The 27,083-nt window shown below is 38.7% G+C and overlaps 1 protein-coding gene across 1 annotated transcript; it reads left to right on the forward strand.

Moving 5' to 3' along the window:
• The first annotated feature begins 3,975 nt into the window (after positions 1–3,975).
• On the forward strand, positions 3,976–26,035 carry ca8 (carbonic anhydrase VIII). Its single transcript, XM_069510777.1, has 9 exons — positions 3,976–4,283; positions 8,731–8,922; positions 9,186–9,310; positions 13,171–13,266; positions 13,752–13,814; positions 13,896–13,944; positions 14,334–14,446; positions 20,230–20,418; positions 24,394–26,035. The coding sequence occupies exons 1-8, from the start codon at positions 4,211–4,213 to the stop codon at positions 20,362–20,364; spliced, it is 846 nt and encodes a 281-aa protein (XP_069366878.1). The 5' UTR covers positions 3,976–4,210; the 3' UTR covers positions 20,365–20,418; positions 24,394–26,035.
• The last annotated feature ends 1,048 nt before the right edge of the window (positions 26,036–27,083 follow it).

Raw genomic sequence — 27,083 nt, forward strand, 5'->3', positions numbered from 1 at the left:
CCAAATAAATAAACGGTGGTTAGTTTGTGCAGAAAATGTTCACACGTACACCAGAAAAACAAGATCACATTTTATAGGATGATGACTTTTCGACTTGCACCTATATTAAGCAAGTATTATCATAAAAACATTGGGAAACTTTCTAAATTCGCTCTGGCGGCCCCTCGCGGCTGAAATGTTCCCCACACCCAACAACGTATCTGCCCCCCCCGTGTGTGTGAGTGACGTCCGAGCAAAGGAAAGAGGCAAAGGCTGCTGTGTGGGAGGGTGGGTCATGTGTTCCTGCCGAGACTCCCTTAATCAACTTGTGTTTTTCTGCACAGCAAACACAGCAACATCACGGAGGGACAGAGTGTGCGTGCTCAGGATGCGATAAGATCATCCTTCATTAGTCCTGCAGTGGGGAAATGTGCAATAGTACAGCAGCAAGAGTCAATAATCAGTAAGTGATAAGTAACATGCAATAGTTAAGTGTAAGGATAATAATATTTAAGTGTAAGCAATATAAAAGATATAGACAAATATGTATGGAATAAACTCTAATATATACAGTGTAAAAACAAAATCAATTATGCAAATATGTACAGTGACTGGAATGCAGATGAACCATTTTATTGCACAGAGAGAATGAATATAGCACAGTGAATATTGCACAGTTAAGAGAGTAAAAATAGTCCTACAAAAATATTGTTTCATCTGGAGTGCTAACAATTTTGGAAAGTTGTTAGCTGTGCTTCTTAAATGAAATAACAATAACAGCAGCAATAATGATAGTAATGATCATAATAATAATGCATTTTATTACATGACTCCTTTTTAAACAACCAAAAACACCTTAGAATATATCCTAAAAACACACGAATAATTAAAGTACAACCAAGCATTAAAATTGCAAATATCTAACGATACAACAAACGACTTATGAAATAACATAGAAATAGTTAAACAAGTAAATTTTTCAAAGGTCCAATGTTTGCAGTAGTTGCATTACTGCAATCATGGAACATCTAATCAAGTGATTTGATAAAAATAGGACAACTGATAGGCCTAACAATGAGAAAAAAAAACAATTGTAATCTATTGTGCTATGTATGTTACAGTAAATACTGCAGTTGTCTATTTAGCAATATCATGAATTCAGTTTAAAGATTGAGGAGAAACTTTGAACATGTGACTCAGCCCCTGTACATAGGAGTTGAGGCTCTCAGTAAATCTTCTGACATTAATTCAGTGTCTCAGAAAACTGCACTGCACTGTCCTGTGTCATATTATTCTATAAAATGTACATCTGCTTTTGAGTCTACTTGCAAAACCTCTAGACACCATCTCTGTTTTTGTTTTGGAGGCATGCAGCTGCCATCACTGTAGCATTTTTATTATACCCAACAATTCCCATGAGGAGACCAACATTGACTTTATCCTGATGACAGGTTTGGTCTAGGTTCCATTTGAGGTGAAAAGCTTACCGACAACATGTGATCAAAAGCTTAACACGGTTCTCTTGCTGGTGTTTGCATAGTTGACCTTCATCATCTCTGGCCAGTTGCCATGGTCACAGCAGTGAACAAACCTTTCCATTAATGTCATGTGTTGATCCCTCATTAAAACAGTTTCAGCTATGAAAACTAGTTTTGTTTTATCACATGCAACTTGAACAAATGTCTCTTAACCATTTGTTACTGTAACTTCCATCTTTGGAGCAGGATATGACATCAGACGAGGCTTTAACACAATCAGTGTGCAAATAGAATTTAAACTAAGAGAATTAATGGTCACAGCATTGATGGAGCTGTAGTGAATCATTGTTTCCTACAGGGAGCAGCAAAGTGCCACATTTAGTTTGAGATGAGTTATTATGTGATGACAGTGGTCCACTCCCAAGTCACCAGCCATTCTAATGCAAAAAGAAAAAGAAATAAATAGAAGTGCTATATGTCTCAACCTATAGATTTCAGAGTATGTACATGGTGAAGACATGTATCTAATCTTGTTACTAAATCTAATACTTCACAGTCAAGACAAGGGCAAAATTCCACTGTTATAGTATCAAAGAATAATCAATGTATCTATTTTTTAGATAAAATAGCTGTTATATCCATTAGTCCATTAGTTATTGTATATTGCTTATTCTTCTAATGATCACTGGGGGCTGCAGCTGACTTTACTCCTCAACACTCCAGGAAAGAAACTATTTATCAAACTTATTTAACTTTTAACTTAATTGTTGCTGCTATCACTAATAATCAATAACTTCTTTACACTGTTATTGTTTACATTAGAACTAGTCAGAGCTGATACCTGATGTTGCTCAAGTGTTCCCGGTCTCTCTGGCCTCTCTTCCCCTACTCCCCCTCCCCACTATCTCTCTCCTACTTCTCTCCCCTCTTTTCCACCCATCTCCCCTCTTCTACCCATTTTTTCTCTGCTCACTCTAACCGGTTGAGGCAGATGACGCCCACATTGAGTCTGGTTCTAAAGGTTTCTTCCTGTTAATGAAGGAGTTTTTCTTTCCACAGTCGCCAAAGTGCTGCTCATTATGGGAACTGTGGGGTTTCTCTATATTAATACGATTTGAATATAAAATCTATGTAAAGAGACTTGATATAATGTATATTAGGATTTGGTGCTGTACAAATAAAATTGAATTGAATTGAATTGAATGAAGTAATATCTGGCATTGGTAACATTTTAATCATTGAGCATCTTCATCAGTGACATATTATATAATATCTGATATACCTATTCTACCAACAGCAGAATCCCTTGCAGGAGATAATTCAAATCCCCCAAAATGAATTAAATGAATAAATATGTAAATTAAATTAGCTATCATGATAAATAATAAAGATTCTTTAAGAACACACAGTATAGGAGATATTGACAGTACCTATCTTAGCATGCATGTGATCAGTCGTGATCATTCGAGTTAGTCCTGAAACTGTCTTCTACATTTTGCTGTTTAAGTACGAGGAAGCCATTGCTCAAACCCAGCCAAAAACTTTAACACTGTTCGGTTGGTAGTTTGGACCTCCCTGTCAGAAGGTTGATGAATCTGGGCCCCGTTCTCTGTGGGACGTGCTCAGATGTGGATCACAGACAGAGACTCTGCCGCCCATGTTCTGCTTTTAGACTCACAGTGTGGAAACAGGGGAGCTCACCTGAATTTAGACGGCTCCGAGGAAAGTTTCCTGATAAAGAATGTAGGGCAATTAACATCAGCCGTCTGGAGGATAGAAATTGACAAAGAGAGAAAAAGAGTGAAGGAAGAAAGATAGGGACTCTGAACTATTTGTCTCCCTCGATGTTTTGCTGCACATGCTTTTCTACAGAATAACAAAATACATCTTGTCTTGTTTAGTTCAGCCCATTTGGAAGTTGAAGAATGTGAAAGTGTAACAGTGCCTACAGTTTTATAGTCCCCTCAGTGTGTTTTATATACAGTACAGTGTGAGTGAGGTTAGTATCCAGTGTTTGAGAGTTTCGCTGTCCATCTTGAAGTAATCAAGGTCGTAGAACACTTTGGCCTTTCACTCTCCTTGCCCTGGTGTTTCCTGCCTGTTTTCTTAAACACTGCTGTTTCCTACATCCAAGGGTGGGTCTGTGGCCTCCAACAGAAACACAGGCATAATTTCCTGCCAGCATTCCAGCCAACGGGCCACCAAAAACAACCGAGAAAGAAAATAACACCCAGCTAAGAAATAACATTAATAATATGGAAAAAAATGAAAGCTGATTCACTTGAAAGTTAGTTTTCAGTCCTGAGCCGAGGCAGCGTGCAGGTGAGGGCGACGAAAAAGAAACAGAGATCTGTCATTGTTTGGAAGAAAGCCAGGGTGAACAAGCACACCTGCTGTCTGCAGAGAAAAGAGAGAGGGAGAAAGAAAGAAAGAAAGACAGAGAGGAGGAGAGATAGCAGTGTGGAGAGAGAGAGAGGAGGAGCAACTGAGAGAAAAGAGAAATACAGAGGCTGAGAGCTGCACACACAGCAGTGAGTAGTTTCCAGAGAGGACACAGGCACAGGACAAGGAACAAGGAGAAAAGTAAGAGAGAGGGGGAAAAAAAGTAAAGAAGTAAAAACACACTCTTGGCTGGGAATCCATCCATCCCATCCAGCCCCCTGCAAAAGCTCCAGTCTGGAGTGAATGGTCAAAACCAGTGTGACTGGGGGTCTACTGGTTTTCCAGCCACAGTGAGCAGACTGCAGAACAGCATGGCTGACGGCGTGAGCGAGGACTCAGAGTATAACCTGGGGAAAGATGAGCTGAACTGGGGCTACGAGGAAGGTAGGCTGCTCTTCATCAATATGGAGGGATGCTGGGAGGCAGAATGAGTGGTCATTTCTTACTGTGTCAGCCTGTGTCACATTTAAATGGAGTTTTGCACTGACATATGCTACAGAACCAGATGTGTAAGACATGTTGGCTAAAACAAAAAATCATGAGGAAGTATTTTTCTCCCCTAGATTACTGTATAACATTAAAGTTTTGAAATGTGCTGTTGGAACAAATGTAAGATTATAAGTATTTTTAAAATCATGTGGAGAGCGCAACGCATCAACAGAAGGAAGGTCACATCAAGTCATATTAGCAGTCGCCAACATTAAGAAAAACAAACTCTGAAGGTTAAACATTAAATGGTCCAACTGGATATGTTATAGAATTAAAGGAGCAGTCCATCAATTAGATTTTTTTTCATTAAGTTGGAGCACATCTGCTGGATAATTCAAGATAATGTGGCGACTACCAGTTTAATGTTTTTGACACATTTTTTTTCCAGTTGTGAAGAACTTTTTTTAATTGATTTTATGCCACAGGTTTCAGAGCTTCCTCCTGAGTGTAACACCTCGGTCACACACGTCACAGAATTCCTCTAAATTAGATGTCAAAATACATGTCAGTGCTTTGAGTTCACTCTTTTCAACAGAAAACATCATTGGTAATTAACAAACAGATGCCAGTTGAAAGGATGACAATAAGGTTTCGCAGGGTTTAGTTAGGGCATGAGATTATCTCTGAAAAACCCCCCAAGGCTGTTCAATCTGGAACCACTTCCACTTTGTTACTACTATTAGACTCTCAGTTTCTCATGCCAGATGTACATTTGAAACAGTTTAAGCCTCAGGAAAGAAGACACTAATAACATGCAACTTATAGATAGTATAGTATAATAATATTATCACTTGTGTCATATATGCATACACGTTTTCTCACTGTGTTTTCCTTTTATTGCTGCCTTTACTGAGCACTGAGGGATTTGCTGTGTAACTGAACTGTAAAAACCTCACTGTAAGTATACTGAATGATGTGCAAATGTGTGTAAGCATTGATTAGATGCTAATCGATAGCAAATACCATTAGCGTCATGAGGAAACTTTGTGGCTGAGCAGTAAGTTGTTGAGAGGCTAATTAGAGGAAACTGTGTTTGTTGTCACACATGTACAAAGAGTAGATTTAGTCTATATGAATGTTTTTTTATGGTTGCTTTTGTCATAGCTGCAGGAAAGATGCTGAATGTAGGAGATTAAAGGAAATCGTTATAAGAATGGCCTTGAAACCGATGCACAATCAAATGCATATTTTGAGCTCTAAACTAAGTTATATGCCTGTTTACTAATGAAATACACTAGTGCTGGTTTTAATATAACATTTATTACCAAATTTATAAAAAATAAATGAAAAAACGGCCCCTACTATCTCAAACCTTCTTGGACCTTTCGGGGCCAGTGCTTATGTCGAGTTAATCTTTTTTGAATATGTCTGCATAATGACATTTAAATATATTTGAAAACACCCTCAAATCAAAGTTGACTGTGTAAAAGTGATGACAGTGATAGAATAACTTGTACATTTCCACAACCAATCCTTAGTCAGTCTCAGCTATTGGTCATAAAATCTCACTCCATTTTAAAAGAATTAGAATCAGAAACATGAAATGTGAACAACCTATGATCAGTGGTATAGTGGTACCTAGAGAAGTGGGTATACCCTTATTTTTATTTATTTTTTAAGTAGTACTTCCAGAAAATGATAATCATTGTGTATTATAAACAGTGACATGTTAAACTACTCTTTTGCCTATTTAGTTCACCCAAAAATGGGCAAATTGTTAAATAATTTCTGATGCAGATGCAGATCTTGCATGAATACTCGTCCACAGGTGATACAATACATAATAATTCCTTTTGAGTCAACTAAGTCATTTATGGGCCAGTCGTGTCTTTTGCAAACTGTTGTTTTTCCAACAGACAGTGCAGACCAGAGTGCGCATCCATTATTTGTCATAGTGCAGGGAAATATTAAAATCTTCCAGTTTAGGCCTATCACTAAATTAATAACTTCACTGCATGTTATTAACATAATTGACAAGGTTCTCAGTGTGGTTGAATTCTTCACTCTAAATTGTTTTACAAGAGGTAGAATCTCTATCAGCATCAGCATCGTCTCTGACGGGGGTAGAGGACGGAGTGCATACCAGTGCTACGTTTCATGATACCTCGGAGCTCAAAATTATTGACCCCTGAGTCAGAAGTCGCAGCCGGAAAGCTCCCTCAAGTCGAAATTTCAACTCGGAAGGTCTGAGGAACCTCAACAACACCAACTTTGAAATTCAAGATGGGTGCTCCGTGTATCAACAGAAGTGAAAGCTGTAGTTTTTAGTGTTTATTAGCACACAACATTCTGTTATTATATTTGTCGTACACATAGCACTGCTGAATTACTGTCTGTGGATATATTACTACAGTATTAATATGCGTGAAATGCAGCATAATGCATTTTTATATTATAAATATATTATTTATATTATTATTATAAACTAGTTTTGCTAACAATGGCTAGCTGGCTAACATTGTTCCTTACAGCTCTTCAATCAAATTTTACATTTAATACATTCTTACGACGTACGGCCAAATGTGAGACTGGAATGCTCTCAGCTTGGGTTAATAAGGTGTGACGTCATTCCGAGGGTCAAGGCATAATGGAACGTGGCATACCATCACCACCTGAGCTGCTGTCGAGCAGCACAGAGATAGCAGAACAAGGTCATTTCTGCTGACATTTTGTTTGGGTAGTTCGCTTCATGTCTGAATTTATTAGAGGCCGAATTTAGTTGTGTTTTTTAATGAGTTGGTTTATCAGGAGGTCGGGTTAAGGGAAGGCAATATTTTTTGCTAGGGAGACAAATACAGACATGACCAGCCCTACTCTGCCTCTGATTGGCTTACTCTGATATTCATATCCTAACTAACCAATCAGAGGTGTAGAAGTATGCTATGTTGATTGTACAATAAGTGAACATTTGCCATATATCTGCCTATATACTGCACTACACCACTGCCAAAGATGTCAGAAGACATCTTTGAGAAAAAATAACTTGATGTGTATTTAGATTTTTTTTGTTTTGTCTATGTCCCATCTGTTAACATGGAGGTGGAGGGTGGTATGACATGTACTGCAGCCAGCCAACAGAGGGCAATGAGGGTGTCTACCATCTTTATATACTATCATTGCTCTCAACAACATAACATGGTAATTGCTAGCTTAGAGATTGTTTTTCTAAATGCAGAACTGAATTATGGCTTACTGTGACACAGTCAGTCAACAGAGAGCTATGAAACACACAAACACACACACACACACACACAGTTTGCCTTTATGTTGTTGTATAGCTGCAGTCAAACACTCACTGCCATAAGAAAATCGTTGTCAAGGTTATAGTTGCTGAGGAAAAAGGGAATGTGATCAGGCCCCTCGCTCCTCTTAGCCATGGAGTGAACAGTCAGCCAGTGTGGTGTGTGTGTCTGTGATGTGGCTGCAGTAGAAAGACACACTATGAGGAGTTGAGTTGGTTTTCTTGTCGTGATATATGAGTGTACTGGACTTTCCTGAACATGATACTCAACAAATGTGTTGGTTTCGTCCTTTAAAAGACACATTGGGTCCCACACATCTTACAATGTTTTCATTGTACCGTTGGAGTGATTGTGGTCAGCAAAAAGCTGAAATGAATCAGTGTGTTGCTTCTGTCTCACTTAGTATCACTTTCATTAGACTGAGCAAAAAAAACCCTGCCCTTTCAAGTTGAGACAGTTCTCAGCGGCTGTCTTTCAGCCAAAAACTTAAATAATAATCTCACTATAATACACATGCTGCTTATATTCTGATTCTGTATCCCACTGCTGTCTTCTGTACGTTGCTATGCTTACCCTCGCTCTACAACCACAGCCTGCTTAAAAAGTGCTATATAAATAAAATGCATTATTATTATTATATTATATCTTCTGACTACAATGTTATTTCGATTATGATGTTTACTTGAGTTGCTAATAGAATGTTCCATTCATACTCCCATTTACATGTTACAGAGCATAGTCTGGGTGTGACTCGTAAACTCATGGGACTGTGATTTGTGAATATGTGCTATGCAAATAAAATTTGATTGATTGATTGACGCTTGAACAGTACAACCACATTATATGTCCAACGTTGCTGCCAGAACCCCAACCTGAAATATTTTACTGTGGATGTAAAATATTTGGAAATGTCAATATATAATGTAACTTGGTTATACCTCACATGTTTTGATTTTGACTCATATTCATATATGTGTGTGTATTAATATTGTTAGATAATCACATATTGCACATCCACAGATCAATAACAGTACAGACATGCACAGTGTATGTAATGTTTATTTTTGTGTGCCTGTACTTATGCCTGTTTTCACTCATAGGTGTAGAGTGGGGACTCCATTTCCCAGCAGCCAATGGCGAGTATCAGTCTCCAATTAACTTAAACTCCAGGGAGGCCCAGTATGACCCGTCCCTCCTAGACGTCGGCTTATCACCGAACTATGTTGTGTGTCGAGACTGTGAGGTCATCAATGAGGGACACACAGTCCGCATCATTCTCAAGTCCAAGTCAGGTGACTCCCAGAAGACATGACATCATGTCAACACACACACTACTCGCTGATTTGGGAAGTGCTAAAAAAGCAGGATGTGAGTTTAGTTTTACTGTTAGTCACTGAGGTCTATAGTGGTGAGTGACACATGAATCTTTCATAAAACATGTGAAATCAAAAACACCTCTAACTCACTCCCTTTATTCTTGACATTTTGATCTGTCCTCTGTTTCCTGTGTTGTACTTGCTCACAATGCCCCTGGGTTTCCCCGCTCTGTTGCCAGTGGTTACCGGGGGTCCGCTGCCCAGCGATCATGAGTTTGAGCTTCATGAGGTTCGATTCCACTGGGGCAAAGAGAACCAGAGAGGATCAGAGCACACTGTCAACTTCAAGGCTTTCCCCATGGAGGTACAAACACACACACACACACACACACACACACACACACACACACACACACACACACACACACACACACACACACACACACACACACACCAGTGAAGGCCATGACCATGGAGTGTGGGGGGGTGGGTGCCACCAGACCAACATTGTTGATATTTAGACTTCTGGCACTGTCTATTGTCCTTCAGCAAGAGAAACAAAATGGCTTTTTGAGTTCTTGAACACAAAACCGGTTTTATCTTCTCTGATAAGTAACACTTCTATACAAATGAGGAGGAATAAGGATTAAAAAAGATTTATTTTTGCATTTGGTGAATAAGCTTAAGATGAATGCCAAACCTTTTAAATAAGATCCAGTTAGAAGGGTCGATTGACAGCTGTGTGAGTTGCCACATTTTTGTCTATTTCAAGCTATTTCAGTTTTCATGAATGTGACCACCTATTGCAAGCTTGTGTGGTGGCTCATCTGGATGAAGAAACTTTGTATTGCACTTTTATAGATATCACATGAGATAACCTTTTTTTGTAAAGATGTGTCTTAAGAAGTGACATAAAACAGGTAACCAATCCTGAAAGTCTCCTCTGGCAGATTGTTCCAAAGTGTAGGGGCCCTCATGACAAAGGCTCTATCTCCTGTGGTTTTCAGCCTAGACTTTGGAATGGTTAGCAACCTCTTACGAGAGGATCTCAGACTGCGTCCTGGCTCGAAGGGCTGAATTATAGGGCGGGGCCAGCCCATGCCTGGCTTTAAAAGTAATTAATTTTTAAAATCAATCCTAAAATAAACAGGCAGCCAGTGCAAGGAGGCTAAAACAGGGGTGATATGGTTACATTTTTTGGTTTGTGTTAGAAGGCAAGCTGAAGAATTCTGGGCTAACTGGACACGGTGGATTACTTTCTGAGTAAGACCGCTATAATGTGGGTGTCTGATGCTCAGGGGCTAGAGCAGTCTGTGGTTCAATTCCCCAGTCCACATGCAAAAGTGTCCTTGGGCAAGATAATGAACCCCAAATTGCTCCTTCTCATAGGGAGAGTGCTGCACATAAATGCACTGTATGAATGTATGGGTGAATGTAAATCTGTACAACACTTTGGTCCTCAGGACAAGAATAAATAAATACAGACCATTTACCATAAAAGGAGTTACAGTAGTCGAGGCAAGAGGAAATAAGGGTTTGAATGATTTTACACCACACTTATCAGCAGTAATATAGATAAGTCTTTATTCTCAATATTTCAACTTTCTTCTCATCATTTTGACTTAATTCTCAATATGCAAAAGAAACAACAAAAGCTATTTTATCACCTCACAGTGTTTGTGTGTGTTTCTGAAGAGGCTTTAAACTCGGGGAGATGAACTAAACAAAGCCCTTTTAATGTGAAACTTGCTGTGTCACTCTGCTGTTCTTAAAGATATACAGTGATTTGAAATTGTATGGAATTAAAGTCAGAAGAGACTGCCATAACTTTTATGTCTGTGCTTTTAGAGCAGAGTAACAGACTGGACACCAAGTGAAACAGGAAGCTGGACTGACCAAAATTCAAAAACAAATTCATCGTTCAAAAAATGTCATCTGAAACCACTCTCCCTCTAAAACCAAAAAATAGTGAACATTTGTGTACTGGATTAGAATAAAAACCTTTGCTGTGTCGAACGTCCTCTGTAATCTCACATACATGTGAATAAAAAGAATTAACCACTTAATTAATAACAAATTACTAATTTACTATTCTTTAAATGTTCACTGGAAGATTTAGGTGAAAGGGATCTATTGGCAGAAACTGAATATAAAATAATCCTAATAATGTTTTCACTAGTGTGTTTCATCAAAAGTGTACAAATTGTTGTTTTCTTTTCTCTTCCGTATGTCTCTTCTGCTTCCTTTGGTCTTTTTATTTTGATAGCCATATTCACAAAATCTAAATGTTTATTTCACATTTAGATTTTGTAATGTTTTCCCTTAAAGCCCCACACCCCTTACAACCAGCTCTCAGATATGGTTGTCTGCATTTCAGATACACTGTTTAAGTTTGAGTCCTTCTCTTTGAGCTGAGGCTGCATCTCGGCACTTGAAAATCTTCTGCTCGCAGATTTAGCCACATGCACAATCTCAGTTTGAGTATTTACGTGGGTGATCCTGTTCTGAATTTACTCCGAATATACTAGACTCTCAATGCAGCACACAGAGACAGAGAAGATCTGACAACAGATATTTTCATCTTCAGGCAGATAGGTTCCATTCCAGGTATCAGAAGACATGCTGGATGATAAAGATGTTTTAAATCAGGTGAGAAGTACAATCAATTTCACATAGACATGAAAAGACTGAACATGAAGATCTAACACCCTCAAATGAAAGACCTCACTCATGAATAAATATAGGAGAGAAACTACATTGTTTCATTTTCTGACAAATCAAACACACGAGTGAGGAAGTATTTAACATGAAAAACAAACTGCTGCCACAAAAATATTCGGTGTACTTCAAGAGTACAGACTATTGTGGTGCTAGATGTATTATCGCAACTGAAGAAAGAAAGTTGACATATTTCTCTGCTGCCTCAAGAGTTTGAGCCAAGTTGCTTTGTACCTCTAGCTCTGCACTGAACGCACAGATTAGATAGTGGTGTCTATCTTCTCATCTCTCTCTCTCTCTCTGTCTCTCAAAGGACCTGAATGAATGCATTTCCTGTTATTTAACTATTCCTTTACGGCCAAAATTCTGAACTCTGTCAGATTGCATTGTCTGCCCCTAACTTCTGGCATTTAGTTGGTATTAAAGGTTAAAAGTGAAACCTTGCAAATGCCAAAACTGCCATGGCAGCACACTGACTTTGATGATAATCAGTGCTTCACGCTTTATTGTTTCATTTGTAGGTCATGGTTTTGAACTCTTAATTATATTTTGACATTGTTTCTGCTTAGATTCTTAATCTAGATCTTAAGGTGGGCTATAACTTAACTTAATTTATCATCTTCCCAGTTCTTAACACTGAATCAAGACTATAAATTACCCTTTTTTTAAATAATCCTAGACACAGTTTGAATACTAAACTAATCTAATACAATTGAAGTAAAAGGCGACCACTTCTTCAAAAGTAATAAAGAACAGAAAAAACATCAAATGCCACTCTTCTGCTCCTGTGGTGTCGTCCAAGTGCTGTAAGCCCCGACATTCATGTTTGACCAGAAATGGTGTCATTTACACCATGTCTTTAGCCTACATGTCTGCTGTGATCCTCCTCCGGAGGCACACGTGTGAGTGCTCAGTAAAGTCGAGGTCAGGGTGATGGACCAACAGTCAACATTCCTTTTCCACAGGCAAATCAGAAAGCATTGACTGATGAGAAATTATGTTTGCCAAAATACACAATATATATATAAATATATAGCATACATTTTTAAAATTAAAATCGTTTTTTTTTTTACTTTCTGCAAGTGTGATTATTTTTTATAATGAGCACAATCAGCATTATTGAATGAGGGCATAACCTTAATTCACTCCTCAAATTATGTATATATATATATATATATATACATACAAAACAAGGTTTAAATGAATGAATCATCCTTTGACTGGGCTGAATTAGTTTGTAAATTAGAAATTTCTTTAAAGTTAAATATTTCAACAGTGATTGTGTGTGTGTGTGTGTGTGTGTGTGTGTGTGTGTGTGTGTGTGTGTGTGTGTGTGTGTGTGTGTATGGGGTTGTTCACATTATCTTGACATAAGAGCCCATAGAGAAAACCGTCAGTCACCACCAGCTGCTGGTTTCTCAAAATCTCACTTACTACTGTTCCCTACACCTGTTTACAACAATGGCCTTTCAAATACAAGTTGTGTTCTGTTGTGTTTTCCTGTAGCTCCATCTGATTCACTGGAACAGCACTCTGTTTAACACTTTGGAGGACGCTCTGGGGAAGAAGAATGGAATCCTCACCATAGCTTTGTTTGTGCAGGTAAACTTGAACTAAGTCAATACAAAATAGCAGCAGAGGCTTCATGGAGGCTTCAGGGTTCGTAGGCTGGCATCATACGAGGTTATATTTTCACGTTGATTTTGAAATGCTTAAAAATCATGGAAACCTTTTTACTTATGTCGGTTGAATGAAAACAACCAAACGAAAAAAGAGAATAATCTTGCTGTGAGACAGATCCCAGTCATGTCAGTGAAGGAAAACACACCCAATTGAAAGAGTACGGCTCACAGTTTCATTTTAGTTTTAGCTTACACAGGCTGCTGAACTCCTGAGAACCTCAGGCTCAAGCTCACACATCCTGTTCTTGACAGCTTCTTTAGTTTTGACCTCCTGTTAACTTCCTGTGAAGATACAGCAGATATAAAGTAAGATCTGCTGACTTCCTTTAGACAATCACAGACGACATTGTTTGTATCAGATTCGTGGATCAGTCCTCGACTGACTGCTGACACTGTTTTTGTCAGATTGGTAAAGAGCACCTGGGTCTGAAGGCCATCACTGAAGTCTTGCAGGACCTACAGTACAAGGTGAGACTGAAAAGACTAGATGGATTTGATGATGTCAAACTGGACACAAGATGACAATAATTAGTTTTGTGTTTCCATCAGGGGAAGAGCAAAATAATCCCATGCTTTAACCCCAACACTCTGTTACCTGGTGAGTAGGAAAAAACTTGATTACAAACACCATGATGAATATGCTCGTGAAACTTTCCACTTCATTTCCTACAGGATAAAACAATGGAATGATAATGACATTTATGATAATGATAATTGTAAGTAATGAACTGTAGCCTACTTGTGTAATAATGTTTTGTTTGGGTGTCTTACTGTCATATGATGCAGCACCTAGTTTACTCAAAATTTAATTTCCTGTAATACCAGTAAGGAACACATGACAGTATTCTCACTGTATTCTCTCAATATCTTCATCCAGCTGTTTGCAATTGTTAATTGTCGTGCAATTACAGCACAGTCAGAAATAAAAGCTGCCTTCACTGACACAAGACTTTTTAAAGACTTTTTCAAAATCTTTATTTCCCACAGACCCATTGTTGAGAGACTACTGGGTGTATGAAGGATCTCTGACCACCCCACCCTGTAGTGAAAATGTGACCTGGATCCTCTACCGCTACCCTCTCACCATCTCACAGCTGCAGGTAAAACATGCACATAAAAAAACAAGCAGAGGCATTTTAAAGGCTTTCTTCCATAGGAAACATCTGCTTTATAAGAATTGTAAAGGTTATTACTTTTCTGTTTCTACCTTATCAATATATTACATTCATTGACCTACTAATTTCACAAACGTCTGTCTGTGGAACACATATCTCGCAAACCATTCATCATATCAACTTCACTCTTGGCATGTTTATTTTTAGCGGTCATGGGAAGCTCAGTGCAAGGTTTTGTGCGACTTAGACACTCAATACGCTCAATATCAATGAAAATTTAATAAATTGCGACCTCTTTCATCTTTCGCCTGCTCTGTAGAATTCAACTCAATTTTATTTGTACAGCGCCAAATCATAATATACATTATCTCAAGGAACTTTACATAAAAGGTCAAGACATTAAAATCTTATTTAATATAGAGAAACACAACAGTTCCCACAATGAGCAGCACTTTGGAGATTCAGATAAAAACTCCCTCATTAACAGGGAGAAACCTCAAGAACCAGACTCAATGAGGGCGTCATCTGCCTCAACCGGTTGGGGTGAGCAGAGAAAAATAGGGAGGAGAGGAAAGATGGGTGGAAAAGAGGGGAGAGAAGAGAGAGTGATAGTGGGGAGGGGGAGGAGGGGGAGAGAGAGAGAGACCAGGAACACTTGAGCACCATCAGGTATCAGATCTGACTAGTTAAAATGTAAACAATAATTACATGTTATTGATTATTAATGACAGAAGCAACAATTCATATAATAATGAATTACTAATAAGTATTGTTGTTAATAATAATAATAATAATACTTGTTGTTGTCCTGCAGTTCTGGAGTCAGAGATACCTGCAATGAGAGAAAGAGAGAGAGATGGACTATGGGAGAAAAAAGAAACATAGTTGTTGACATGTATTAGAATAAGTAAATGAGTGTGGGGGGGCAGAGAGACAGAGAGAAGGGGAGAAGTGCTCAGTGCATGATGGGAGTTCCCCCAGCAGTTTAGACCTATAGCAGCATAACTAAGGGATGGTTCAGGACTCACCTGATCCAGAACTAACTATAGGCTTTATCAAAAAGGAACATTTATTTTTTTTGTTTGAATGTATTTCTCCTTTCCTGTTTACTTTTGATTTAATGAATTTAGGTGGTTGGGGGGCAGACACAGTTTCTATGGGATATTGTGAGGGTGAGTGCAAAAAATAGAAGCTCAGAGAAGCGTGTAAGACTGCGACTCTGCCTCCTGGTCTCAACTCTGGATTGTCAAGGTGTGGACTGTCTAACAAACGTTGTCATATTTCTAGATATGAGAGCTGCTCAGACCAAAGCGGGATGAATAGAATCTCTCCAAATCAGACCAGGTTTTCCTCAAAAACTTCACCGATTATATACAAAGCCCACGTTGTTATTTGGACACCACCTCGACAGCCAGCGGTGAAAGGATGGCGGCTGTACACGTCATCACTGGAAACATTAGGCAGGGGTCCAGAGAAAGTTAAAAGAAGTCTTCTTCTATGTCCTCAGATGGTCTACAGCAGCAGACGGCAGCTGTGTCAATCCGCTGGTCAAAAATCACGGCCAGATCATTTTAATAATTTGATTAATTTTGTTGCTGATATGAAAAGTTATGAACTTGGGTCTGAAAATTGCCGACTTGGTTCAAGGTATGAAAAAAAAACAACAGTTCAGTAAATCATTCAAAGTTATATATAAACCACACTCGTAAACAGTAATAAAGGAACTTTTATTTCATTTAATGAAAAACATTTAATATAAAATCTTCAATGCAAATAAACCAGGTAGGATGAACACAAACTTCCCTCTGCAAAGACTGTTTATAAAAAGCTCTGCACACAACACCCATCACACACAAACAATAAAAAAGTGTCAGTATATTATCATAGCAGTATAACAGTAATATTCTAGTATATGTAATAGTGTCAGTATATTGTTGGCCTGTTTGAGGAGGACTCACAAATAAAAAGGAGTAATCCTGTTGCTTCAGATCATTACCACAAGCCAAGAGAACAGCCCATTCCAAACAGGCAGGTTTAGAATGGGATGGGAACGACGAGGGGAGCAACGGATTAGATGATGAAATTGAATGGTTGTTAACGTGACAGGGGTTCGCTCATAGTAACAAACTAACAGAGAATTATCCCAGAACTCCTCACTTCACCTCAGGCTGACTGAGTGTTTTGGTATCTTCCCCTGTTTTGCCTGTCAAGCCCTGCAGGCAACAGTTTACACTGAAAATGAAAAACTGACAGAACCTGTCCTGCAACAACCATGACACAGTGTTGGTGATATAGTGGAGCGGTTAGCTGCTGAAGAGCTGGGTTCTTCTCTTTGATAATTGAGGAGGGCAAAACAAGGATCAAAGAAGAGTGGTGTTGGACACGTTCACTTTATCTGTTTTGTGCAGTTTGTTCAGCTGTTCTTAAGTCACTACAAACTAAGAAGGAACAGAAACTGTGTTCAGGGAATGGTTATCTATGTGAGGAGACAAGCACATCCTGTTGCTCCGTCACAATAGACACAAATGACAATGATGTCCTGTAAACAAAACATGTGATCTCCACAGCAAAATGAATCAATCTAGTGATTATTTGTATAGGACCCCCCCCCGCTGCGTTGTGCTTGTGTTAAACAAGAAACTCAGGAGAAAGTCTGGACTCAATTCTGTGGAGATCCTCTGCAGGACATGTCTGATTACGGCTTTTAAATGAGAGTGAGGGCTCATTAGTCTGTGTGATGGTCAATATATATATATATGGTCCTCATGATCTTTGGTGTCTCTGGCCCTATCCTCTGTGCTGGTACTGGCAATAGGGTCCCCATGATGTGCTGTACCCCACAATTCACGAATATCTTTATTTTTTACAAGTCTAAATACAACAGGGTGTTTACATCATAATTCTGAGACAATAACTAACAAACTCACCTGAAAGTTTATGATTCTGTCTGACTCTGTCTGACTGTCCCTGCCTGTCTGTCCTCAGCTCCTCTCTCTGAGTTGCCTTTGCCTAATGACACATTTGTGAAACATTTCCATAAGCACTTTATTACTTTCTTATGTCTCCTCGCATTTGATGTCACCGGTGTCCTTACACTTGTTGTTCTGGTGCAGTGAAATTAAATTAATCTTAAATATTATAGAAATATTACTTCATTATCATCTACAAATGATTCCCTATTTTTGTATCAAAACCTTAATTGTGAATGTAAATATGTAATACATGACTGACATTTGTAACAAAGGAAACGGCTTGAAAATCAGTTATTATCATTTTAATTGTGGATACACCTGCCTCACATGTGCTGTAGAAGACACAGCAGCATGTACCAAGGTGACTGGGTCAGATTCAAATGTGAGGTAAAACAATCAAGATGCAGTTTGGTTAAATGTAAATATGTATTATATATAATCTATTGAGTGGTAAAACCAAAGCAAACGTGTCTGACTCATCAATTGTTTCTACTGTTGCAACTAACCATTGCAGCACTGCAACTCACAGGAAGTTAGTCAAATCTGAGATCATATCGCTCTGAGAGAGACCACACAGGATTCGGCCTCAGACTGGCTGAACTGTGCGGAGGCTCGTCTGTCAAGCTCATGGAGAACCATGCACTGTGTTTACATGGGAAACAAACAGATCCACCTCTGCTCTCCCGAACCTGTCCCACATAAATTTGTTGAGGGCAGCTCAGGCGCCTCCGTCCAGCGGTTTTCTCACTCTGTATAACAACATTATTGTCTCCAGCAGCCCTGCAGAATATATTTTGTTCTTCAAAAGCTGCCACACCCTCTTACTCAACCAGATAAGCTGGGCCGAACATCAGTACATTGGGGGCAGTGAGTCTAGGAAGACTAACCTGTGGTTCTCTAGCATTCACTGCAGTACAGGAAGTGTTTACAACCACTGCCAGTCAAAGAGCGTGTCGCATCTGCGTTTGGAAGATTTAAACTATAACTCAACCCTTGTCTGATTCATTTCTCTTTCTTGGAGCAGGCTGCTGTGGAGGATGGAGACGGTAATCCTGTGACATTTATGTCAATCTTTCATTGGTGCCATCATGCGACCTGCTAGCCCTTCGAAATGCTAACAAAACCAGACCTCTGGCTGTCCTCCTGCCTCAGGCCGTGTTCATACACTGTTAACCTAGTTGACTTTAGTTCAAAAAACAGAGGCAGCTGATTGCCTTAAAAATTTAAGTCACTGATCATACATTTTTATTCCAATGCTTGGGCTGCTGTCCCATGATTGACTTGTTGATTGGTTTGTTTGTTGGTCGGTTGATATATCTGTGAGGCCAGATCTCTGTTAGAAGTATCTTTGCCTGAAGTCTCTCTTTTCGCATCGCCTTTTGAGTAACATTGCAAAGTAGCTTGGTTTCTTGCAAGCAAGATGATTGATCCAATCACAACCCAGGGTGTGACTGCTCAATAGACACAGCAGAAGTGCTTACAAAACAGCAGCCGCTGCTTACATAGAGTACATATCTCAAACATCCGGCTATCATTGAAAGCTGAATAAACTAGACTGTGTTTGCACACTGAAAGTGTCTGCTTGCAAATAGTCAAGTGTATTATTTATTTAACAGCTGCTATGGCGTACAAGGTTTGCCCTAAGACATTAGGCTTTAAATCCTCATCGCTAATAGCACAAGTCTCTAGACATCTTTATCTGTCTTTGTCTGATATTTGTATCTTTTGCGTCTGTCGCATGTTAGAGGCGCCATCACCCCCACCCCTGTGCGTTCACATGTGCACCTCCTCTGGATAAAATACGTAGTTCAGTGCATGTCTGAAAGCAGCTATCATTATCAGGCCTTTCTCTTTTATTACCTCCAGCCATGTTCCTCTTTTTCAGCACTGGCTGTTTTATCTTTTGAGGGTTAAACAGCTTGAAAACACCCACAGAGAAAAACCAATATTTGATGATGATCTTACTTACTCCTTGCTCATTATACAACTTCCGATGTCAGTAAATTTACCTAATGTCATTTACTTTAACAAAGTGAAGCTTGTACCACTCATCACTTGTCATCTGTGCTACAGAGCATTTCTGTATCTGGTTGTGTTGTATTTGCAATGCGTTTGTTTCCTTAATTTGCTTGTGTTTAGTCTATTTATATGTGTTTTCTTAAGTTGCACTGTGCTGAGCAGCCATGACCACCTTAGATTTTTGGCTTTTTATAAATAGTGAAGTGCCTGTTCTGTTTGGAATGGGCTGTTCTCTTTGGTCTGTGGTACAAGTACTTCAGATTAAACAATATATCAAATTATTGTTTGTATGCTAGAGGTTGTGTGCAGAACCTTTAATAAACAGACGAGGTTGTAGAGAGAAGTTAGTACATTTTGTGTTCATCTGACCTGGTTTATCTTATTAAGATTTCATAGTCAATGTTTTTCCATAAAATTAAACCAAATCTGCTTTATTTTCACATGTATATATATAAATATAGTTCACAGAACAGAGAACAGGAGGACCCAAATAAGGAACTGGTGCAAAGGGCGGGAAACGGGACAAAGGCAGGAAAAAAGCTGAAGACACAGGAACACAATTTCAAAATATAACACAATTTCAAAATATAACAGGAAACAGAACTCAGAATGAACAACAAACCAAAACACAAATCTAAACAGGCCACTGACCCCCAGGCCACTGACAATACAGGTAGATGTGACCATTTCAAACTTGTGATCTGTGGAACCTTTAGATATGAAACCATAACCCAGTTCAGTTTGTGAAATGACATCTTTCCTCTTCTGTCTCTGCAGATTGAGGAGTTTCGGAGGCTGCGCTCTCATGTCAAAGGGGCTGAGCTGCTAGAGGGGAATGACGGGATGTTGGGGGACAACTTCCGTCCCACTCAGCCACTCAGTGACCGGATGGTTCGGGCTGCTTTCCAGTGACTCTATAACTTTCAACTCAGAAAACAATGGGACCTAAACATACAAGTATAGAAGGTAACAACAGTTTTACGATGAGTTACTGTTTTAACATAAAGCACATTAGCTGGGATAGCTGCTTATGAAGGAGTATAAAGTCAAACTTATGACTGGTCCAGTGTTCTGCATCAATAAAACGTCAAATTGCATTTTACAGTAAATTCTTTGTGTGAAATATGTGTGTATATGTATAATGGAGGAGCTCTGTGTACAGAAACACAGTATAATGTATGTATGAATGGGTCATTGTGCATCATATTTTAAAGCTCTATATAAATGCCGCCCATCTACCTTTCACCCTATGACTTTGGATGTTTTAAGCAGAAGTTCTGGATTTTTTGTAAAGCAAACAGTTGAAGATAAGGAGAGACGTTAAATTAGTATTGACTCTCTGTCATTATGTCTCCACATGATGAAAAAGGTCCAATACCCAATATTGGTCTTCACTAACTCCTTTGGGAAATATTTAGCTGCTAAATACTCCACTTAAAGGTCCAGTGTGTAAGATTTAGGTGAAAGGGAACTATTGGCAGAAATGTAATGTAGAATAATCCTCATGATGTTTTCATTAATTCATTTCATCTAATTTGTATGAATTGTAGTTTTCTTTACCCCAGAAAAGGCCCTTTATATTTAAATACTTTATATTTACATCGAGGGGGTCCACTCTACGGAGGCCGCCATGTTTTTTACACCTTTTGAGTTTTTATGACAACTGAAGCTACCACAGGTTCTTTTTCATGTTTGGAAGGAGAGGGTGAAGTGAGGGGTGTTCAGCTGCAACATGCAACCTCAACACTAGATATCACAAAATTCTACACACTGTACCTTTAACTCAGTAGCTTGATGCAAACTTTGACATTGAGTGCCAAGTAAGTAGTGCACAATAGGTCTATTGGATTAATATCTAGAAACAGGTATGTCCTGCTGGAAACCAAAGTAATGAGAGTGGCAGTAAAACCAAAGAAGTGACCTAAAAGATAAAATGTGCCATAAAGCTGAGAGAAACTGCAGGGTGATATTTTTTGTGGGTTTGTTATTAGTGCAGCTTTTATCTTCATTATATGGGGGAAACTCTTGAATCAATGTATGTTAAGGTAAAAAATAATAAAAAAGATGGAAAGAATTTTCTCTTCACATACCCAAACAGTGTTCTCTGTATTTTTAGTTCGTTCAGTGCATTTCATCACAAGGGACATTTTGGAAGCAGGCTTTCCCTGAGGTATTTGTGTTCTCTGAAGCCTTAGTATAATAGATCAAGCCCTGGAAGAACTAACCCAGTTCACTTATTAATCTGGGACCAGCCTATATATGTATGGAGGGATACCAAATTTAGCTCGACAGCACTGCAGTAAGAAGACAGGAGGGAACTTTTTATCTCAGAGGGGACAATGAGGTTGTAGAGAAGACAAATGAGACAATCAAAGTTCTAACTTTAAACTAATAAGGGCATTAGAATTCATTCATTCATTAATAAAATGTCAGTGTTTTTTTGACATGTTAAGTGTTACAAAAACAGAGGCCAAAAAAACTGCAGATGAATCTTGGTGTAAGTGTGTTTTAAAATAAGTAAATGAGTGTGTGTGTTTGTCAAATGACATGTCCTGGTCGAACATAACTCCAAGTTTCCTCACAGTGGAGCTGGAGGCCAAACTGACACCATCCAATGTAACTATCTGTTCAGTGATTCTCTGAGATGTTTAGGGCCAATTACAACGACCTTAGTTTTGTCTGAATTTAGAAGTAAGAAGTTTTGGGTCATCCAGCCCTTGATGTTCTGGAGACATTCCTGAAGTTGAACTAAATGATTATATTGATCAGGCTTCATAGAAATGTACAGCTGGGTGTCGTCTGCGTGCAGAACCTTGTGGAACTCCATGACTAACTTGCATGTGCATGGAGGGGTCATTGTTGAGGTTGACAAATTGAAATCTATCTGATGAATATGATTTAAACCAGTCTAGTGCAGTTCCTCTGATCCCTACATGTTGTTCCAGTCTCTGTAACAAGATCTTGTGATCTTTGGTGTCAAATGCTGAACAAAGATCAGACGAGTACAGAGACAAGTCCATCATCTGATGCCATGAAAAGGTCATTAGTGACTTTTAATAATGTTGTTTCTGTGCTGTGATGGATTCTAAATCCTGACTGAAAGTTTTCCTGGATTTGTTCTTATTTTCTTCTATTAATAATGAATAATAAGAGGTTTCTAAGTGCTTTCTTGTAATTCATCAGGCTATCCTTCCAGGTTAGGTGAAAGTCATTGATTGGTGGAACGCCACTTCCTCTCTAGTTTCCGTGATGTCTGTTTTAGAACACGTGTCTGAGAAGTATACCGCGGAGCTAATCTCCTCTGATTAACCTTCTTCTTTTTCAGCAGGGCGACAGCATCACGGGTTGTTTGTAATGAAGCTGCTGTACTATTAACTAAGTTATCAACTAATGTGGGAGTAAAGTTTTGATACATTTCCTGTATTGTACTGACACATGGCTGTGAGGTCAGTCTAGAAGGAAGCAGTTCTTTAAATTTGTTCACAGTTTTATCAGATAAACAGTGACTATAATAGATATATTTCTATCCAGAATCAGTGTCGTCAATAATTCTAAATTCAAATGTAATCAAGAGTGTGATTTAAACAGTGAGTGGGTTTATTCACATGTTGAGTGAAACCAATCGAGTCTATACTTGAGGTGAAAGCTGAACTAAGGTTGTCATTGGCAACATCTACATGGATGTTGAAATCACCTACTATAATGATTTTATCTGTCCTAAGAACTCGCTTTGATAGAAATTCAGAGAATTCAGATAAAGCGTAAGGGGCAGGAGGATGATATATGATAACTAGATGAATTGGTTTATGTGATTTCATGCTTGGATGGATGAGGCTGATTATAAGATTTTCACAGGAATTATAACTTTATCTTTCGGTCGAGGGTTAATAGATAAATCAGCATAAAAGCAGTGGACACAGAACTGACACTTGGGGCACAACTCTGAAGGAGAACTCTAATACAGAACTAATACAGTTGTTTTAATTGCTGTTTATTATTAGAAATGAGGGCATGAGTTAGTTTATAGTACGCCTCTTGATAGAGTTTTGCCGTTTTCATAAATCTTTGACTGTCAAAGACGATGTGAGAGGGCCTGACAGTCGAGAGTAAAAGAAGTTGAGGCTGAAATGAATAAACAGAGGGAAGAAGTGTATTGAGAGGAGGGAGATCGAGGGAGAGATTGCTGATGTGGTGGAGGGAGGTGATGGTGCCAATGGAATGAAAAAGGAGGACACAGAGGAAGGGCAGGGAACAGAAGGCACGAGAACAGAGGACTATTGTTTACAGTGTAAACGGATACTGGTCCGGTCCCACCAGCACAAACCCACCTGAGAGGAGACATGAGAGAGGAAGAGGTGAGGGCAGCGGAGTAAACAAGCATGAAAGAATAAGGGTGACATGAGGTAAAATTCTGCAGGTGCTATAGGACACTGTCCCTTATTCATAGAGCTGGTGCTTTTCTTGAAAGGCCGGAGAGATGACAGACTGAAGACATGAAATTAAAAGAAGTATTTACATGAAAAAAGAGGTGTGGCTTTCAGACCACAAACCAGTGGTACCTGCCACCTGCATGGATCTGTTGTGACCCACATATATGTGGGAACAGGAAAAATAAAACAAATAAAAATAATGCCATGCAACCTTTTTTATCCATCTTGTAAAGAATATGAAATAAAGTAAAGGCTGTTTATCTCATTGAGCCGTGGGATTTTATGTGGCACAGCAGATAGACAGGTCATCATCGTCATTTCACAGAGTTGGCTTGAACGCCCTTCTTTTAAGTAGGCTAGCTCTGTGGTGTTTGAACTTTTTACCTGATGATATGAGCCAAGATGAAAAAAAGGTACAACCCAGCACATACAAGTTTCTCTCTCCTCTCTCTGTAGTCTCACTCATCTGCTCTCTTTTGCTTTCATTCTGATGCCTGTTTTTCTTTTTCAGGAGAGAAGAAAGACGAGGGGTGAGGAGCAGAAACGGGAAGAGAGAGGGGAAGTTTATGTGCTTGTCGATCAGCTGCAGACTGGGGGTTGTCAAAGACACTATTGATAACAATGTTTGTGTGTGTATGTCTATTTGTGTGTGTCTATGTGTGTGTTTTCTGCACAACCTCTCACTCTCTCCCCTGATTATTATATACAGTATGTGTATTAATGTGTGTGTTTATGTGTGTGTGTGTATGTGTTTACTGATTCATTGATAGGAATCTTTATAATGAGACCACCTCGACTGTCAAAACGAGGAAACATAAACCACAGACGTACTTCGTACCTCACTTACACACACAAACAGATATATATATATATATATATATATATATATATATATATATATATATATAAAGTGACTAACGAGACACAGAAAGAGTGTCACACACTCAAACACAGTACACACATCTAGATACAAATTATGTGCATACACCTGCGGCTATGTACAGAATATAACTGCCGTGCACCTACTGCACAAGTTAAACACACAGTTTACAGACTATACTGACCAAGTATTTCATTTTGAATCAGACAAATCTAAAAAAGAAGTCGACACAAAAGAGAAACAGTGTCAAGCTTTACATGGGCCTATAAGAGAATATAAATAGGAGCTTACAGGAGTAATGAGTTGGAGGTCAGGTTTACGTTGATACATGAACATTTACAGTCAGTAGCTGTAACTGAACCACCTCCACATCTGCACTCAGAACAGATTTAGCTAACTATATTCACATTACATGAATTCAGGGTAATGACACTCATAAAGTTAAACTTTCAAAAACTGAAAATCTCATTGTTGTCTGCTGGGCAACGTAAACATAATAAATGTTTATTTCATTTCATACAGACCATAATTACAATTAGAAATAAACCTTCATATCAGCCTCTGGTTTTTATTTGGAGTCAGAGGTTGGAAAGAGTGTGAATTTCGGTCATATCTGTTTGTGAAAAGTGTTGCTTTAGATTTTCATCAGTCCCATTGTTGACACTCAAATACAACCGGTCTTGGAAACTTTTACATTTCTTGTTTATCCAGCAAACCTTCTCCTGACATTTAGCCATTTAAAACCTCATTACAAATACACACTCAAGGGTTAGTTTGCATCACATTGAACATTAAAATCTATATTTATACTGGATCCATCCTTTTGGAGCCCCCAACAGATTCTGTGTTGATTAAGTGTTGATTAACATCATGTGAGGTTCACTTACACAGTATATATAGGCTAAAAGCATTTGTATCATCCCATCTTTGTTCTTTGATTTAATGTCCTTTCATTGTCAAATGAATAATATGAAGAAATTGTTTTTTAATTAAAAATTGCCTAAATTACAGTTAATGTTGACTATTAACAGCTTTTATACAGAACAATGGTCTTTGCTGTTTGTATTCAGAGCCTCCCATAAGATCAGGTGGAACACTCGTCATCGCTCGCTTCATATTGTTTTAGGAGGTGGGGAGGTTTACGAGCGCTGCTGTGGTGTGTGTGCGTGTGTCTTAAAGGTACTGTGTCTGGTACAATGAGGTGAAATAAACAGTGAGAACTGACTAAGAACTGATTGTAAAGCTCAATAAACTACAACACTGACTCACTAAATCACCGAAGTTTGGATTCCTGCATGTTACCAAAGGTGAGAGTGACCTTTTGTGAACTTCAGTCAGTACCCGCCGAAGGACAAATCCCACATGCAGACTTATACTAGGAAATAATGCTAACAAATTTGTCAGTGCATCCAGAGCTGACAATCCTATTTATTCCATAGTGACAGAGCACTATTATCACTCAAAGTGTGACAAAAATGTACCACTGGAGTGCAAAATGTGGATTCAATTAAGTATTCCCTTCCAAATTCTCCCTTTCCTTCTGCCTGACTAACAAACACATTACTAAGTTGTTATCTATCGCGTCATTCCTTGTGGTCAAGAAGTCAGAAAGTATTGCAAGACAACTAACACATTGTTGGTTCAGTCTTTTCATGGAATGACTTTCATAGGCCTACAGAATGACCCCAGTCTAATCCTTAGTAGTGTGTAGGATCAGCTTATTTTTATTAGCTTATTATTTAAAACAAATGAAGCTGAGGCTTGTTCAAATATTTGAAGATAAACTGGAAGATTTATCAGGGTGTGGCTGTTTGGTGTCAGGTTGACGCTGGCTGATGTTCGCTGTTTAACCTACTTTGACAAATCTACAGTAATAAGTCAGATATCCTCTGCTCGGCTGCTGTCCATAGACTGCTTCATTCAGCTGTCACACGCAGACAATTACACAGAGTTAATTGTGCACATTCTCCTGTATGTTAATATGTATGAGGCAGTACCCTACCAGGATAAAGGACGAAGGTGTTGCAGTACACCATGTGTCAATTTAATGGTTTACTTTGTATAAAAACTATAAAAAACCCACATTTCCCATAAGCCTTGTTGTTTATTTGGGGCTTTCTCCTTGATCTCATCTAACTCACATCTAAATGACATCTAAACTGACCCAATTGGCTTGAAGACTTGAAAATTGTTGGTAGTTATTCTTTAAATTAATTGACAGGCTCAATCTGAACCCTTTTTTGCGAATACTTGTTTACTTTTATTTTTGCATTGTAGTTTGATAAGAAAGAGAGTTGCGTATGAACTTAAGAAATATTTCA

The sequence above is a fragment of the Paralichthys olivaceus genome, chromosome 16, assembly GCF_024713975.1.
Source record: "Paralichthys olivaceus isolate ysfri-2021 chromosome 16, ASM2471397v2, whole genome shotgun sequence".
Taxonomy (NCBI): domain Eukaryota; kingdom Metazoa; phylum Chordata; class Actinopteri; order Pleuronectiformes; family Paralichthyidae; genus Paralichthys; species Paralichthys olivaceus.